General features: G+C 34.7%; 3 protein-coding genes across 7 annotated transcripts; 2 read left to right on the top strand and 1 right to left on the bottom strand.

Annotated features, from left to right (window-relative positions):
- Positions 1-293: 293 nt before the first annotated feature.
- LOC18600517 (putative protein phosphatase 2C 34) lies at positions 294-3,451 on the top strand. 2 transcript variants are annotated; one of them, XM_018122069.2, is made up of 6 exons: positions 294-485; positions 1,641-1,950; positions 2,060-2,368; positions 2,558-2,675; positions 2,757-2,980; positions 3,129-3,451. In XM_018122069.2, exons 2-6 carry the CDS (start codon positions 1,708-1,710, stop codon positions 3,342-3,344), a joined length of 1,110 nt encoding a protein of 369 aa, XP_017977558.2. In that variant the 5' UTR covers positions 294-485; positions 1,641-1,707; the 3' UTR covers positions 3,345-3,451. The 2 variants fall into 2 exon arrangements, with proteins under 2 accessions (XP_017977558.2, XP_088662872.1); XM_088806746.1 differs by having other exon boundaries at positions 385-495.
- A 1,757-nt stretch (positions 3,452-5,208) lies between these two features.
- On the top strand, positions 5,209-7,321 carry NFD3 (Ribosomal L18p/L5e family protein). The gene is made up of 2 exons (XM_018122022.2): positions 5,209-5,412; positions 6,336-7,321. The coding sequence occupies exons 1-2, from the start codon at positions 5,295-5,297 to the stop codon at positions 7,004-7,006; spliced, it is 789 nt and encodes a 262-aa protein (XP_017977511.2). The 5' UTR covers positions 5,209-5,294; the 3' UTR covers positions 7,007-7,321.
- A 108-nt stretch (positions 7,322-7,429) lies between these two features.
- Positions 7,430-15,422, bottom strand: LOC18600515 (phospholipase D zeta 2). 4 transcript variants are annotated; one of them, XM_088806515.1, is made up of 20 exons: positions 15,117-15,422; positions 14,700-14,993; positions 13,867-13,968; positions 13,539-13,654; positions 13,303-13,444; positions 12,952-13,119; positions 12,596-12,769; positions 11,925-12,167; positions 11,732-11,848; positions 11,447-11,586; positions 11,200-11,349; positions 10,794-10,950; positions 10,183-10,707; positions 9,835-9,945; positions 9,566-9,712; positions 9,290-9,487; positions 9,107-9,208; positions 8,328-8,459; positions 8,088-8,153; positions 7,430-7,993 (listed from the first exon to the last, which is right to left on the bottom strand). In XM_088806515.1, exons 2-20 carry the CDS (start codon positions 14,922-14,924, stop codon positions 7,595-7,597), a joined length of 3,414 nt encoding a protein of 1,137 aa, XP_088662641.1. In that variant the 5' UTR covers positions 14,925-14,993; positions 15,117-15,422; the 3' UTR covers positions 7,430-7,594. The 4 variants fall into 4 exon arrangements, with proteins under 4 accessions (XP_088662641.1, XP_017977510.2, XP_088662642.1 ...); XM_018122021.2 differs by lacking the exon at positions 15,117-15,422 and having other exon boundaries at positions 7,430-7,844; positions 7,932-7,993; positions 14,700-15,086; XM_088806516.1 differs by lacking the exon at positions 15,117-15,422 and having other exon boundaries at positions 7,616-7,844; positions 14,700-15,087.
- Between the last annotated feature and the right edge of the window lie 2,578 nt (positions 15,423-18,000).

Raw genomic sequence — 18,000 nt, 5'->3', positions numbered from 1 at the left:
CTTTTCCCAAAAATCCATGCTAACATGGAAATTTTATACAACAAATCATGAACTGGATTTGTAAAAAACACATTCAAACCGTATATTAGAAAAAAAAATCATAAAAAATTAACTAACTTGTTTAAATACAGTAAGAAACATGTAAAGGTTTAACCAAAAAGGCAAAAGGCAAAAAAGTTGGTTTTGGTATGCAAAATGTTTGAAAAGCAAAAGAACTGTTGTAGTTTTGTTGTGTTGTTTGCATGTTAATCATACATGTACAACCTTGCTTCTTTCTTTGTTTTCTTCTCCACAGATAAAAAAGAGCTTAGAGAACCAGAACCAAACAAAGAAAACAAGGAAAGTATTTCTTTTTCTTTTCCACATGGATTGTTTTTCTGATCCATCTCCATCTTCTTTATCTGGGTTTCTCAGCTCTTCTTGTGAGGATCACGTCATCACATTCCGGCTGCTTGCATCAGCTTCCCGGCAAACCGGTTGTTGAGGTCTAACATGGTCTTCTTCTTGTTGCCTTTGTTTCTTTTTGGTTCGGTCTTGGTGTGGTTTTTTTCGTTTTTCTTTTTCTTTGGTTGGAGTGGCCTGTTTCGTTGCAGAGACAGTGGAAGAAAACAGAGGGGAAGACAAGAAAGATTGGTTTTTGGGTTTTTGTTTTAGTTTGGTTTGGAGTAGATTTGAAACTAAAAGGACCTGTCATTTTTTTTTAAAGAAAAGAGAGTGAGAGAGAAAAAAAAAAACAAATCTTGCTAAAAGTTTGGATGTTTTTGTTCTTCAAGATCAAATTTTGATTCATCTTAATGGATCATCTTTATTGACCTTATAGAACTTGAGATTTATAGTTTCTTGAGGTCTCATGAGAAAGTTCTGTTACTTTTCATTTTCCTTACCTATCTTAACTAAAAGCAGAAACTGAGTAACTTTGCACATTAAGTTTTGTTGCTGTTTTTTTAAAGATATACTTCTGGCGTTTTCTTTGATTTTCTGGAAAAGCAAACCAAAGGGGTCCCGAGTGAATAGAAGAAAAGATCATTAGCTAAGGAAACCAGAACACTGTTTTTCCTGTTAATTTTTTGCCTTTACTATAAAGGTAAATACCAACTAACTAGAAGTTCTAGCTAGCTCTGGATTTCCTTTTCTACTTTCAAGTCGCCACTTGCCAAGTCCTTCAACATGCTAAAAGATTGCAATTTCAGTTTTCCTTGTTTCCCATTATCTTTTCTCAGCAACCAAGCAGACCAGTTGATGGGATTGACAGCTAAGTCTATAGTGTGGAGGGCTTTTATCTATTTACTAGTAGTACTTGTTTAGCTCCTCCTTCAAAATTCTAGATGGAGGTTATTGGAATTCCCTGTCATAATGAATATTCTCTGTTTTGTCTTTCAGATTCACAGGTTCTTGTTTTTCCTGTTTTTAAATTGTTAGATTCCTACCTTTCTGAGTCAGATCATGTCTTTTCTTGGCTAACAGTGTCACTCAAATTCAATATGCTTTAACCTTCTACTGTTTCTGAAGCAAGAATTTGAACAGAAAAAAAAAATTATGTAGAAAGCTTCCTTCCTTGACAATTTTATACTATTTCCTTTGCTTGTCAGTCTTTCACAATTTGAAGTTTATGTGACTATTTATTTGTTTCGAATGGGCAGGTTTTGGATCTACAAGAAGGAAACATCATTTTTCTTTTGAGGTAGTGGGTATTGAATTCTAGAGGCAATGAGGCATTTTTCCTCCATGTTCAATGGATTAGCAAGGTCGTTTCCTATTAGAAGAGGGAAAAATTCAGAGAATGATGATGGAAGAGAAGCTGCTGAGGCAATGGCAAAGGATGCAAAGAAGAATGACCTGATTTTGAGGTCTTCTGGCTTTGTAAATGTTGACGGTTCCAACAATTTAGCCTCAGTTTTTTCCAAGAGGGGCAGAAAAGGAGTGAACCAGGATTGTGCCATTGTATGGGAGGTAAGACATTAATTTTTACTGGGTAGATTAATGGCCTTGGCAATCTAGTTCTTTTTTTTTTTTTTTGGTTTCTGATTGATTAAATAAGGCTTCTTCTTACTTGAAATAGGAATTTGGATGTCAAGCAGACATGCTATTTTGTGGGATATTTGATGGCCATGGTCCATGGGGTCATTTTGTAGCGAAAAAGGTCCGCGAATCATTGCCTTCATCCTTGCTTTGCCATTGGCAAGAGACTCTAGCTCAGACATCCCTTGACCCGGATATCGATTTGGAATCAGATAAAAAGCATCAGAGATTCGATATATGGAAGCATTCTTATCTAAAGACTTGTGCTGCTGTTGATCAGGAGCTTCAACAGTATCGGAAGATTGATTCCTTCTACAGTGGAACAACTGCCTTGACAATTGTCAGACAGGTAACTGGAGCTTTACTTCTGGTAATGTATAGATGTGTAACAAGGTGAATTTAGTATTGCTTAAAAACTGCACTGCCTTCTTTGTGGAATTCAGGCAAATGGCTGAGCAGGTGGATGTGCATTGGGATATTTACTTGTACTTGATCTTTGCACTGCTAGTGAGAATAATTTGCCATTTATATTGGGCAGGGTGACCTCATATATGTTGCCAACATCGGTGATTCTCGGGCTGTTTTGGCAACAACTTCAGATGATGGAGACCTGGTTCCCGTTCAGCTCACTGTCGATTTCAAGCCCAATTTACCTCGTGAGTACTCTGTCAAACTCTCCAAAAAAGAAATAGAAAACCATCAAGAATTCATATGTTTTTGGTTGGTCTTGCTTGCAGAGGAGGCTGAGCGGATAATTCAGTGCAAAGGGCGGGTGTTCTGTTTGCATGATGAGCCAGGTGTGCACAGGGTTTGGCTGCCCGATGAGGAGTCACCGGGACTGGCAATGTCTAGAGCTTTTGGGGATTATTGCATCAAGGAGTATGGGCTTATTTCCGTTCCTGAAGTCACACAAAGACAAATAACCAGCAGAGACCAATTTGTTGTGCTTGCAACTGATGGGGTATGCATGTCTACTAAGGCTTTGAAGAAAAGTTGAATACTATGACAATTCTTGATATGTGATCGAATATCGTTACTTTAAGTTGAAATGAAGAAAGGTGAAGTGCTTTGACTAGGCTAACAATTTTTTTATGCTTCTGTCCCGGCAGGTATGGGATGTTATTTCCAATCAGGAAGCAATCCAAATGGTATCTTCAACACCTGACAAGGCGAAGGCAGCTAAATGCCTGGTCGAGTGTGCTGCCCATGCTTGGAAAAAGAAGAGGAAGGGTATTGCAATGGATGATATTTCAGCCATCTGCCTCTTCTTCCACTCATCTGCTGTATCTCAGCATGAAGTTAATCTTGTAACAACTTCAAAATAGTACTGATGTAAATGAGCGAGGTAAATTGCTCCTAAAAGTCCTATCCATCAATTATTGTATTTCTTAGTTCAATGTGATTGATCAAAAAATGTCCACTTTCATTCCCATATCTTGTTCTATTTACTTAGTCCATAGAAATGATGGTCCAGTCTCATCCATAACCAAACTTCTTTGCTTTGCCTGATATTACCCCGATGAATTTAAGAATGATTGAACCAAAGGGGAGAACTGTACATTTAACTCTATACTGGCGAACATTAGACATTGTACAACCTCTCAGCTGTCCTTTTAGCTTTGGTCCACTCCAGGCTTCACTAAAAACTGCAGTAAATTGATGAAAACTCAGACATGATTAGAAGACCAAAGTGACCAAATCCTGGTTGTCAATTTGTCACCATATGCATAATAATTAACATGCAATGTTCCTCAAGTCGCCATATGGGCTACAATCTCAAAAAAGGAATGCTAGAGGTCTTTGTCTGAAATGTCAGAAGCAAAGGAGCGGTTTTGGTTAACCTGCCCAGTCAAGAGCGTGGAGGAGACTCTACATTAATGAACCTAACAACTGATTGGGCTGCTTCAACCATGTTCAGCCACATTAATCTTCATGGGAATTACCCTCTTCGTGTTTTCCCTAGGAAGTGCCCGAAAAGGGAAGGAAGGGATCAAAATACTTTGTTTTATTTCATTGTCCACGTCAACTTGTAAGATATTATTTATTTTAATTTATTAGAGTTTACAATTTTGTTTCACATTAAATATTTGAATAATCAATTTCATTTTAATGTACAGTTGAATATACAATTCACGATTTTTCTTTGAAATCGTGACATCTTGTATCTCTCTTGATACTGTTTACAATCACAAATATAAAAATACTAATGAAATAATCAAACATAAAGAGATATGAACTTTATTTACTTTACTTTGATTGCTATAAATCAAATTAATAATAAAATAATGAGAAAGAGTGGATCCTTTTTTTCCTTTGCAGTAAAGCAACAAGGATTGTATCTTTACCACTGATTCTATTTTAAACTTTTTTTTCTTACTTTAAACTAAAATTTCATTAAAAAAATAATCATGTTAACTATGTTTATCACAAGCCCTCACAAGCCCTGAGGTTAATTTGTGTACGAATTAATTGATTAATTATATAAATCAATGTCCTTTTCGCTTTCACAAACTTTCACAATTAGAAAACGAATTTAAATAATAATTATTTAATAATATTTTACTTACTTTTTTATAAAAAAATTAAATGATTTAATTAGAATACTTATCAAATGATTACAAGATTCATGGTGGGGAGATATTGGCTCCTCAGCCAATTATGCATAGCCATAGTGGAGAAATGACAAGGACAGAAAAAGATCAAATGATTACAAGATCCACTTAGATTGAAAATGCTACCAACCCACTTAAACACCCATGGCTAACTTGAAAAAAATAATATAAAAAAAGCAATTCCTAGTCCTAGGGAACAAATAATCAAAAACTAGTATTTCTTCCCACTCTAAATATTTATTTATTTTTAGTTTTTAAGGAGTTGATTTTGGTGTATTTTATATTAAAATTTAATTTTTTTATAATATTAAATATTCAATTCTTTTTAATATCAAAATAAAAAATGAAAAAATTAATTATATAAAAAAGGTATATATAAAGAAAAAGTTTTTTGTATTGCCAAAGTTTTGTTTGGGTTGGGCCTCGGGTCGGGTCCTGGATAAAAATAAGATATAAAAGAAAGAATCTTGGATTATTGGGCCCAAAAATAAGATAATCGGGTTGGGCTTCGTTTGGGGTTCATCCTAAGATAGGCCGCAAAACCCCAGCATTTTCTTTTTCCGTTTTTTTTTTTCACATAATTTTTTGTTGTTTATCGATCAAAGAATTGATCTTTACTGAGCAAAATCTGAAACCAAAGGGAAAAACCCAGAGAAGAAAAAGATGTACCCTTTGTCTTCAATTCGACAAGCTCAGCTTTTCTCTACTTCAGCTTTGCTTCAACGCTTTAGCAGCTTCAACTGGGTCTCTCAAGCTTCCTCCAACGGCTCTGGTTTTCTCGGCAAGTTCCCCCCCCCCCCCCCCCCCCCCCCCCCCCCCACCCCGCCCCTTTTTTTCCTTTTTCATTCTCATTTAGATTGTATAAAAAATTGGGAAATCTTACAATTATTTGATCGTTTTAAGTTCTTGATTTACTGTTCAATCTTGGAAATTAAATCATTGGTTAAAAGTTAGAAGCTAAGCTTTTGCAAAGTTTGGAACTTTCATTGAGTAGTTTTTGCAAACAATTGGTGGACAGAATATGAAGTAGCAATGAGCTAACAGGTTGTTGTGAATTTAATTGTTTCTAACAAGATTGTGAAATTCTCAAAGAAATGCTAGGAAACCGAACCTACTTTAAGTGCAAAAAGTTTATGTTTTGATTCTTGTTAAGCTTGCTAACCCATCTACTTGTTTTGTCTATTTTTAAATTTTTTGTTTCACCTAGGTTAATGTTGCTTTAAAGGAATAGAATTTGATTATTTTTTTCTGAGATTTGAGGTAGTCGGTTATACTTTCTTGTTCTTTGTTGGTGTCGAATAGAAGAAGGCCGCGACTTGAGGAGTTTTTAGTGATGCTTAGTTTATTAGTTGACAGAATTGATCAAAATTGTAGCTGTATGTAAGAGTACGTCTTTCAGTCTTGCATTCCCTAAACATTGTGCAGCAGTTTCTAGCTGGATTTGTGTGGATTCATTTATTTTGTTTCATATTGGGTGGTGAATGAAATATAAAGTGAAAAACCTTTTCATTGTTTGTTTTGAACTTCCATTGGATATACTTATAAGACTAAGTGGAGCAACTTTGACTATAAATAAACTTGTGATGAATTGATTTGTGGATGTTGTCCGTACACTAGGTATAATATTGGGCTAAATAACTTATTTGTTGAAAATATTTTTCAATAGTCTTTTTTTCCATAGGCCTAACTGATTTTATTTTATAGGTTGTTTAAAGAGTTTCAGTGCTGGTGCAAAATTTTATGAGAATGTTGGAAATCCGCGGACGAATTTGGATCAACAGAGTGTGAACAATAATGTCTCTGCTATATATGCGTCAAGTTTCCAGAGTTTTAGGCATCTTTCATATCAGAGGCATTTTGAGACAGGGTGGGATCCAAAACGTCAGAGGGGTTTTGAGATAGCGAGGGGTTCCGAGACCATGAACTTGGTGAGGAAAGTACTAGAGGAAGATGGAAAGAGCATCTTTGGGGGTTCTCAATTTCTTCGATACAAAAATTTTGAGCAAGATGCCGATTTTGTGCACATAAAGCTTATGCGCAACAATACCTTTGTCACTGTGACAGATTCAAATGGAAATAAGAAATGTGGAGCCTCATCTGGACAGTTGTCTGAGCTAAAAGGGGGTGCAAAAGTGTCTCGGTATGCTGCTGAAGCAACAGCAGAACATGTGGGGCGGCTGGCAAGAAATATGGGGATTAAATCAGTTGTGGTAAGAGTGAAAGGTTTTACTCATTTTAAGAAGAAAAGGCAAGCAATCCTCAGCTTTCGTGAGGGCTTTAGTGATTCTCGGTCAGATAATCCTGTTGTACACATTGAGGACACCACTAGACGTCCACATAATGGATGCCGGCTTCCTAAGAAAAGACGAGTTTAACTGCCTTGCTTTGACTAGGGGACTGTGCCTTTTTATCTAGGGCTTGCTAGAAGAGGTGGAAATTTTTTTTTGCAAGAGGTGATAGTGTGTTGGTTGATGTGGGGATGATACTCCTTTTTATCAGTTCCCTGGAATCTTTCTTGGTTAGTTTATTATCAGTTCCTTTCAATTCTCTCTAACTTTTGCTCTATTTGTGTCTGATACACTGCTTGTTTGTCATCAGATTTGAGGAAGTAGTTAATGAGATTTGTATCTCACTCTTATCTTACAGAAAGGTTAAATCTTCTTTGTATGTAGAAGAGTTAATGTTCTTTATATGTCTTGTTTCTGATCTTATTTTGCTGAACCATTTCTGTTTCAAGATTAGTATAGGCTCATTTTCTACATTTGATTTGGAAAAAAATAGAGTGTCGATCATGCTCCTTGTAGAGAATCAATCAGCTGAAAAAATTGCCATTTTCTTTGCCTATTATGTACAGATTATGCACAGAGAGGTATCAATGGCATTCTAGTAATCAATACTCCATTCCTTGTTTTCTTCTGTCGGAATCTATGAGTGTGGTATTGCCACTGCTCCATATGATATTCTTAATGAAACACTTGAGGAGATGCATAAAACTCACTCTCATTAAATACTGGTCTCAAATCTTCTTGACACATGAACTTCAAAGGGAATAAAACAAGATGTCCCTGAATCAATTTAAGTCTCTCCATGGGATCTTCGGTTTCAACCTCTCCATTCTCTTTGGTTTCTAGCTTCTCAGGGGCTACACCTAAATCAATGGTGGTGTGCCCAAGTTTCTCCTTCCAATAGGCCATGTCTTGTCTCAGAGCAGCTCTGTGTTTGACAGGATACGGATCATATGAGAAAGAAAGGATTCTGATTAAAGAACAAAAAATAGAGGATCTGCCTGCAGGAGTGTACCTGGAGTGTATAAGATCATTGGGGATGCAAGCAAAGACATCTTGGAAGATCATGCTATTGGCCTGTCAGGTTTTTATAGCAATGCAACATTAGTTAAGTTCACAGCAAAAGTAGGCTAAGCACCCCACCCTGCAACCTTGCCTACCAGTATCTTACCTCTGCAGTTGCTAGCCATAGTTTCCGGTAAGTTTGTTCCAACACAGGATCACTAATCTTACTGATCTGAAGAAAGTATGAGCATTTAATGGATTATCTATTATTCTAACCATTATTTCACTGGTTCATTGATGAAGATATCCATGAACCAAAAGAATGTTGAGAATCATGAACACAGAGGGAAAAAAAAAAAAAGGAAAGAAAAGAATGATCAAAGTTAATATTGATCGTTGAACTGACCTCTCCTTGATGAAGGCCAAGGTGCTCAGACCACAGCGCGCACCGCAGGCTATGAGCAAACTTTCCGGCCTTCCAAGGCTCTCCATTCATAGTTGATTCAAGAAATTCCTTGTCTTCAATGACTACTCCAATCTGAAACAGCAATCACTGTCAATTACAAGACGAACTTCTCTACAGAAGTCCGGGGACTTTGTTATCAAATGAAGGCAATCATGTTAGATTACGTGTAAAACTCTAATCAAAGAGCTGCATACGATTTTGTCCACACATTTGATAATATAGTGAGCAAATATGAGGTTAGTGTGATCCCTCATAACCCATTTTGGAGGAAGTAGTGGTTTCCGATGAGATCATTATTATTTTTTCAAAAAATTAATTTATTCGGATATGCAGTACTCACACTTATAAATTTTTAAGATTTTTCTACTTACAAATTTTTAAGATTTTCCTACTTATGTGATATGTGATTGAAATATTCTACTTGCTCTAAAATGCTTAACTTGACACTAGTCAAGTAATTCTCTTGTATCATAACGAGGAAATAAAATGTTTATGCATATGCAGTTCTTTCAATTATCCTCAATATTCACACTAAGATATAGTTTCCTCTATACTTCTGGTGACTGACATATGCTTGAAAACTAGCAGTTTTTACTTGATGGCCTATTCCAAGTGACGAGGAAGTCCTAAATCTTGGGTTAAGTAACCATTTCCATTTGGAACATTTATGTTACAAGAATGCGAAGTCTTCAAAGATCAAAAGAAATGCGAAAAGGTACCTCAGAGTCTCTTGATCCGAGCAAACTCCTATCATTAATATTAGATGAACCAATCAAAGCAATACGATCATCTATAATCATCAATTTGCTATGCACGTAAACCTGTATGATCAACAATGAGGATTTGTTGAATGAATTAACTGGTTATGACTCAAAATCGGAGTTATATCCTGATGGAAATACCTGACTGGTAGCTGCAGGACCACCATCAGAAAGTCTACCATATGATCTCAGACCATAAAAGGAAATGTAATCCCATGTTTTATGGCCAAGTTTTGCGTTCAGATTATGCAATATAGAAGTTTTCTCTCTGGAAATTGTTCGATACTGCCAGTGAACTAAGGCTCTAACAGTTGCTGCACCAGTATCATCCAAACCTCCCTGTCTCACCAAGAAAGAAAAGGCTAAGCATCTTAAGATTTGAAACTAGAACTCAGGATCTAATACAAAGAATTCTACCTGGAAACCTGGTAAGAGTGGTATGACTACAACAACCCGAAAACATTTCTGTTCTTTGTATGCACGCAGAATCCTCCGGTACAATGCTTCCAGGACACGGTTCTGTATAATCTCATCTTCTGCAAGACCTGATATAAAAAATTGATTCTACAGGCAAGCAACCAATAGAAAACTGCAACGGGTTAGTATAAGAAGTACTGATAACTCATTTTATCCTTGGCCTTGAATTTTTAACCGTGGCAGAAAAATGCTACTGCAACTTATGTTACCTCAATGTAAATCAAATGTTCTGCTTTCTCAATCAGGGAACAATAAGCACTATGAATACTATCTTCAGTTTGACTGGTTCCAGCAGACCACTGGCTGACACTTCTGATAACCTGCAAGTTTCATCTGGTTAAGAAATGTGTATACTAATGAAGTATGAAGGAGTCTAAGAAGCCTAACATTGACGGATGATGAATGCTTTTTGAACATGGTCGTAGTTCTCTAAAACAATTGGATGTGCTAAACTAAGCTGTAGTGTAAGTCTGTGCACGGATTCAAGTATGACAGCACAATCATGGAACGTCATTTAATCTAAGTACAGTCGATTTGCGTTCACAGGCAAAGCTAACCTGACAATGACATGCTGTGCGAGGGCCAGTTTCTCCATATTCGTCTGCAGAAGCATCATTATTATCATTCACAGTGGTTTCCCACCATTCATCTGAAACTTCCATGTCTGATTGTGGCATTTCATTTGATTCCAGGTTACTTCGAGGATCCATGGAATGATGGTCATCTGCAGTAACTTTAATTTGTGTGTCTGAACCTAAGGAGTCAACTTCAGAATCATGGGAAGATAAAGAGCTTCCATGATCTCCATGTTCTTTAGATAAAGGATCATGCTTACTGAGCAGACCATTTAACTTCTGGTCTCCATTAGAAACAAGAAGTCCATCAGATTCCTGGGGCAAAAGCAGTGGGATATCTTCAAAAGGTGATCGTGAGGAAAAGGAATCCTGTCTGCTGAGGTCTTTTTGATGGTCCTCTCCCTTACTTTCAATGTCAATCTCTCTATTTCCCATGTAATGAGGGAGGACCATGTGGTGTTGAGGCATAAGTAGTGGAATTGTTTGCTCATGTGGAGCTTTATTTCTCTGGAAAGAAAAAGCTCATCTGTTTCAGAAAAATTTACTTTGGCAGAGATGAGAAAAATGTGCTGTCTGAAATGAAGGAGACTAACCTTGGCATGGTTCCAACGTTGTACAAAGTGCCTAGCAACATCACGACATGGCGGTCCCCATAGAGCACAGTGGACATCGTGCCATGGCATACGGGGATATTTTCCTCTTTCGAGTTCATCTTTCATTGATTCCTCCCAAGAGTTAGGTTCAGATTCTCTAAACAGAACCATCAAAGAAAGCAACTCATGTCCAAAATTTCTGAAGTAGCCTACCATTTCTTTCAACTTGATATGTTGAAAGATTCATTGCATACAATTGTTTATTATTGCATATTTTCTATAATCATCAGCATGCAAAGCTAGTTCTTGCAAATTGTTCCACATAATTCATTGATTCTGAAGATGCATACTTGAATCCTTTTAAGTCTTTTGAAATGAGTTTCCCAGGAGTATGAAAGAAACACACCTGGGATTGTAGTAGTCCTTTCCAGGCCATGTAAAGGGAGGGCAATCTCCCACTCTATGTTCAACGGTGTCATACCGTCCAAAGCACAAATCTAGACCTCCAATAAAGCATATCTGGTAATCAACAATAACAAGTTTCTCATGATGGGACCTGCATTTAACCGTAGCAAAACAATAATCACAATAAGTGCAGATCATTGGCATTTTTATCAGAAATGTGGACTGAATTTTTTCTCTGAACTGCATACCATAAATATATGCCTGTTGACAAATGGTCAGGATAGCGCAGCACCCTCACATTCTCATGAATGTTACGAAGCAATTTCTTGCTGCACAAACTCTTGATTTTCAAAGCAATAGAAACCTCCTTGTAGAGAAGAATGTAAATCTGCATTGCTGATTCTAGTTAATATAGAAAAGGAGCAATCGGAATGATTGTGGGCATATAATAATGATAGATTGTAAAGGAGACCCTAGAGGAGAACAAGAGCAAATTATCAAGAATGGCAATGCAGAAGTTGAAATATTTGCACCTGAACTCCTTGCTTGGCTTTTGCTTCTAGTAGTTCATCAAGCCGAGAGGAAGAATTACTTTGAAAAGGGCGTCTCAGGTACAGCTCTGGGCAGAGCCACCAGCCAGTTATGAATATCTGCAAATAAAAAAAATTCAATCATTGATGACATATACAAAATTTGTTTCATGTTTTGGCATTAGAAGATATGAACCTCTGATTTTGCCTTCTCTATTGAAGCAGCTATTGCTTCAAAAGCAGCTTTACCATCAATAAACCATTGAGCTTGACTCCCATCTTCATTCGAACCTCTTGGAGGAGCAAAGGAACCAAAGCGGTGAGGATAACACCAGCCATCAGGGGCCCTTATGCCTGCATAGTTAATTGCAGCAACCCATTCTTTGGCTTTACCATTACTTGTAACTCTCAAATTTATGCTCCGACTTCCACAAGAGACCTTTCCACATTTCCATCATTAGACTTGAATAAGAAAAACTTCTATTTAACTGATTTTGATAGAAAAAAACTTGATTCTATCACAACTACAAGACCAAGCAATGCGGATAAATGAGTATGCTGAAGAATGCTGGAATCGAACAATCATCAAAATAAACTAAAAAAGCTTTTCCATTGCAAATATTAAATTTCTGAGAAGAGGCTCTCTGCCACGATTTGAGCTTAGAACAGAATGATGGTGCCTGATATAACTCAAAGGCATGCACTACATATAACATGTTATAGATTTCTCAGGCTACTGCAAGACTGCATAACGTAGTTCCATTCCTTTCTGTGATTAGACCATGACTGGTTACCACATTTATATTCAGGACACATCAATATTCTGCAAGAAGGATTATGTTCAACAGAATGAAAAACATAGCTCACCTTAAATGCATAGAACAAAGGATTACGTTCCTTTATCTGGTCTGCTAAATACACCGGGGACTTCACATCTTCATTTGACATTGGTAGTACATCGAAAACAACTATGTCTAAGAGTTTTGTGTCAAAAGGATCTTCAAGCAATGCCAAGAACCCTGGCTTTAGAACTGCCCACACCTACATGCAGAAACAATGAGATAACTAATCTGCTGTCATTAGGTGCTGTTTGGACTGCTTAATTATTCATAAACATAATCAAGCGAGGTGCATAAAGACAACAAGATGTGGCTTTAATTTATATTGCAAGAAACCAATAAACAATTGGTAAACTTAAATCCACAGATAGGAGATTTAACTACCTTTTTCCAACTGTTATTCCAGCAACTAAACCACTGGCATGGAAAACATCCAATATCATCATCTCCAGAGACTTGTGATAGATGCTTCACCATAACATAACCTTCTTTTAACTTTGGACCATATTCCCATGAAAATGACAATTTAGAGACCTCCAAAAATTTGCAAACCTGAAATTTGGAACCCCACAGTTACAATAATCTGGGTATAACTAGAGGAACATTGAGGAAAGAAAACTGGAAGATGCTGAAAAAATTGCCTATTGCTAGCCTATTGTCAAATGAATGGTCCAACAGTCCAGGTCACAGAATAAGAGAATCAAATATTGACTCAGAACAAGATTTTATGCTCACCTCTCTAGAATTTACTATATCCATGTTTCCCAGGAAATGATTCAAATAACCTTGCATTGCCACTTTGGCTTTGTCCGAAACGATTTGCTGCCCTCCTAGTGTTGGACGAAGAATAGGCAAAGCAGCAAGAGATGGAACATTTCTGGACAAGGACCAAACTGTTAGAACTAGAATAGCAATGGTAGACTAGGGCTTTCTTTATAAAGCAAAATCCAGACAGAACAGTATGTACTCACCTGTTTCTCGAACTTCCTTCGTGATGTAAAGGAATGGCTCCATCATCAGGTTCATCATCATCTTGCACTACTGCTACCTGGTCAACTATTCCTAAGCTTTGAAGCCATTCTTTAACCTTTGAAATAAGAATGCATTGATAAAATAGAAGTAAGCTGTATGAATTGAAAACAGAAAGAAGAGCAAAGATCATCAAATAATACATCCTCATGGTAAATTTAAATTCTTTAAACTAGAATGTAAAGTTCCGGGATGAGATAAGTTGGAAGTGTTAAACTGGACAAGCCTACAACTACAGAAATAGCATAACTGCAAGGGAAATGGAAAAACCTGTTCCTGTTTTTCGTGAAACTCCTCGATAATGACACGTTTCTTCAATGCGAAGTGTAGATAGAGAACTTGCGAAGCCTTCTTCAGCAATCGCCACTTGAACTGTTAAAAAGAAATTGAGTCAATATGTACATATTCCAGTTGTAATTCTGGTTTGAAAGGCCACTGCCAAAACTCTCAATATCATAGTTTAGATAACTGAGTAAAATGCTAGAAATTTAGTAATATAATAACAGAATGCTTCTGATTAACACAAACGGCATTCGGATTCAGGATCTAATAAAACTGCCTTTTAGGCTAAGATATTTCCAAATTCATATTCCATCTATCTTAATGTACATTGGAAATTTAAGCATATGAAGAGGGCAATGCGAAACCAACTTGATATAAGTTTCTGTTGCACCTCTCTAACATTTATAAAAAGGAAAAAGAATTGTTGCCCAAATGTTCGTATATAATCTTTATAAGATATGTTCAAATATGACAGATTGTTCAAGTTTAGGCCTGGTCTCCTGGAGGACAATTAGCCTTCTCAACACTAAAATCTCATTACATTTGCAAAGATATGATAAAATCAGGGTATAGAGCCCTAATAATTAATAATTTGCAGATCAAACTCCCTAACTGAATTGGATGAGAAGAAGAGAAGCAATAAAATTATCTGAAAAGAGTAGATTATTTGCCTTGATGTTGAGTCTCTTTTCTATTAATAATCAATTCTTTTATCGTTGCAGAAGGGCCAACCCCAGATCCTTAGTGTGAAAAAAGGATAGCAGTCTATTGAGAAAACTCTTACATAGACAAAAAGAGAGAAAAGAAGAGAGAGGGAGTGCCTGTTTGTATTGAACTTCAATGGTGTAAGACAGGAGCATGGGACTCATGTCTCCTGTATCAGGCCTGGAAACTGATACAATCATTGCCTTGGGAAGTTCTTCGAAAATTGAATCATTTTCGCCACATTGTCTGAAAGAACCGGACCATGGCAAGGCCGCTGTTGGATTGTGCATTGTCTCGTCAGACCGCATAGCATCACCAGCAATGAGTCTCTCTGAAGACATGGAAAACACCTTGCCAAAATCCCAACAAAACCTCCAAGAATTCGTATTGGCATGTCCTTCTTATACTTGCTATAAAAAGAGGAAGTCAAAGCTTTCTTTGCTTGTGGAAAGAAAACTTGCAGAAAGAAAAGAGCAATAGTTTATGCAGTTTCCTTTCAGTTAATATTACCAGACTTTGAAGGTTATATTTACCGGGAAGGGAGGACAGTGGTGCTACCATGACTTGAGATTGCATGGAATTCTTTTGGTCAGATGAGATGAGCCGGCGACACGTCAGATGACAACAGGTTTGGTAGCCATGTGTCATGTTTTAAACCCAGTTGCATAGAGATTTGATTGATTTCCCTTGCCATAAAGAGAAACTAGAATTCCTTTTACTTATTTTATCCGCTAAGCAAATTCGTTTGAACAGCATCATATAAGACGGATTTCGGTAGAATTCATCATTAGAGTGACGTTCAAAGAAATCCCATTTCGGTTTTAGATTGAATGTTGGTCTCGTCCAGTGAATCAAAAAGTTCTTTCACAGCCCATGTTGAGAGAATGAAGCAGCAGGTAATTTAGTCAAATTGGACTCTGATGTCATGACGTTTTATCTGTAAGTTCAGAACTGCAGCTTAACACGGCATATGCTGTGGCAGTATTGCTTCTAAAGAATATCCTTCTCTTTTTGTGCTGCCACAGGAGAATATGCTGAAAAGGGCATATGTTTGAGATCCCCATATGCTTAAAATTCGTCTTATTTTAATCCAAAAAAAAAAAAAAAAACACAATGATGGTTGGCAGCATCTGCCAAGTATTTTTTTAGTTGATTCTGTGTTCCATCCCAGGAAAAGAGAAAAGAAAAGAAAACTAATGCTAATCATAAAGCATTTTGTCCTACACGGCTAAATCATTTGATTCTATCGCACGGTACGTAAGAGATTTATGAATCTCACGTCCGTAAATGTATTAAAGTGAAATATTTTTTGTAAGATAAAACCATGAGTCAAAGCAACTGCGATACTGTGCAAGGTAAAAGCCACCCCAAGGACCAAGGCTGCTGTGCTCCACACCATCCCAAAAAACAAACCTGAAGCCAAGGCTCGTTGTTACCTGTTTACGGAATTATCAAGCAGTTCTTTTAAGATGAGGACAAAGCCGAAATTCCCCAGAGTTGTGGTTAAGATAAATTTTAAAAGGGGTAGGTCATAAACTTTTTCAATAGGGAATAAATGAGTAGTTTAATCTATCATATTTAAAGACTAATTGAATCAATTATTTTTAAAAAATAATCAAAATTGATTAAATAAAAAAAATCAAACTAATCAAATATAAAATTGATTTTATTGATCTGATTTTGAACCAATAAACTAAAATTTTATCACTTTTTTTTACAAATCATAATATTAAAATTTATAAACTTCATCCATAATTATATATATATATATATATATATAAAATTAATAGCATAACTTATATGTTATAATGTTTTATATCAAAGTTTAAATAAATAATAATTAATTACAAACAATATGCTATAAAATCTAAAGTGATAGCTAATAAACTTATTAAGTGTAATCATATAAATAAAGTTTATTATAAGTTATAGTAATGCTTGTGTATAAATTGAAAATATTTATATATAATATATTACTTTATTATATATATAATTAATAATACAAATTATATGTTAAAATGTTTTATATCAAAGTTTGAATAAATAATAACTAATTATAAATAATATGTTATAAAATTTAAGGTGATAACTAATAAAGTTATTAAGTGTAATCATATAAATAAAATTTATCATAAATTATAATAATACTTATGTATAAATTAAATATATGTATATATAATATATAACTTTATTATATATATAATTAATGATACAAATTATATGTTATAATGTTTTATATCAAAGTTTGAATAAATAATAACTAATTATAAATAATATGTTATAAAATTTAAGGTGATAACTAATAAAGTTATTAAGTGTAATCATATAAATAAAATTTATCATAAATTATAATAATGCTTATGTATAAATTAAATATATGTATATATAATATATGACTTAATTTTATATATATATATAATTAATGATATAACTTATATGTTATAATGTTTTATATCAAAGTTTGTATAAATAATAACTAATTATAAATAATATATTATAAAGTCTAAGGTGATAACTAACAAAGTTATTAAGTGTAATCATATAAATAAAATTTATTATAAATTATAGTAATGTTTATGTATAAATTAAATATATGTATATTCATAACATTTATACAGTTATGTAATCATATAAATAAATATATGTATATATAATATATTTATACAGTTTTATATATATTCATAACATTTTATATTACGAAATATTATTAAAGTGTAATAATTATAATATATTAATATGTAGGATATTTAATATTATATATTATAATATTAACATATAAGTTATATCATTTAAAATATATAACTTATAATTTTATATTAATACAAATTTATAAATAAATATATATAACTAATATTAAATTGCTAAGATTATGATTTGTATATGTATATATAATACCCTAATATATTTTAAGTATATTATTAATTAAGTTTACTAGCAATTCTTCTTAATATATATAAAAAATATTATATATATTAATAAATATATATATATATATATAAATATATAAAAAAACTAGTTTGATTTTTTGAGTGGATTGGTTCAAAAATTTTAAAATCAAGAACCGACCAAAAAATCAATTAGACCAAACATTTTAGATTAATTAATTCAATAAATCAATTAAACTGAACCGTTTTACTCAAAAAGTATTTGATTTGAGTAGATAATTGGTCTAAATTGATTTGACTCATCCCTAGATTTCCATGGCTTACCTTAAGAACTAATTAGTCACTGTCAACAGGCTTCAAAGCTTGTCTTTTTTTAAATGTCAACTATTCATTGCACACAAACTTGGATGATTCCTAGCAGTACTGACACTGACTCTCGTCTAACCTTCATGAACAAATGAAGATCAGTCCATTTCAGAGAGAAAATTAAAGCATCGTCTTGTTGCTTCTTGATACGAATGCTCAATACTCA

The sequence above is a fragment of the Theobroma cacao genome, chromosome 5 (genome assembly GCF_053813885.1).
Source record: "Theobroma cacao isolate CCN51 chromosome 5, ASM5381388v1, whole genome shotgun sequence".
In the NCBI taxonomy this organism is placed as follows: domain Eukaryota; kingdom Viridiplantae; phylum Streptophyta; class Magnoliopsida; order Malvales; family Malvaceae; genus Theobroma; species Theobroma cacao.
This window is presented reverse-complemented; position numbering and strand designations above follow the sequence as displayed.

Bases quoted from the DNA above. Each gene is read 5' to 3' on its own strand.
- LOC18600517 (XM_018122069.2), top strand. From the start codon at position 1,708: ATGAGGCATTTTTCCTCCATGTTCAATGGATTAGCAAGGTCGTTTCCT. The intron at 1,951-2,059 runs GTAAGACATTAA...TACTTGAAATAG, and splicing joins ATTGTGCCATTGTATGGGAG to GAATTTGGATGTCAAGCAGA. The intron at 2,676-2,756 runs GTGAGTACTCTG...TCTTGCTTGCAG, and splicing joins TTTCAAGCCCAATTTACCTC to AGGAGGCTGAGCGGATAATT.
- LOC18600515 (XM_088806515.1), bottom strand. From the start codon at position 14,924: ATGTCTTCAGAGAGACTCATTGCTGGTGATGCTATGCGGTCTGACGAG. The intron at 11,587-11,731 runs GTGCAAATATTT...TCAGCAATGCAG, and splicing joins AAGCCAAGCAAGGAGTTCAG to ATTTACATTCTTCTCTACAA. The intron at 10,951-11,199 runs GTGTGTTTCTTT...GGTTCTGTTTAG, and splicing joins AAGGACTACTACAATCCCAG to AGAATCTGAACCTAACTCTT.
- NFD3 (XM_018122022.2), top strand. From the start codon at position 5,295: ATGTACCCTTTGTCTTCAATTCGACAAGCTCAGCTTTTCTCTACTTCA. The intron at 5,413-6,335 runs GCAAGTTCCCCC...TTTATTTTATAG, and splicing joins CAACGGCTCTGGTTTTCTCG to GTTGTTTAAAGAGTTTCAGT.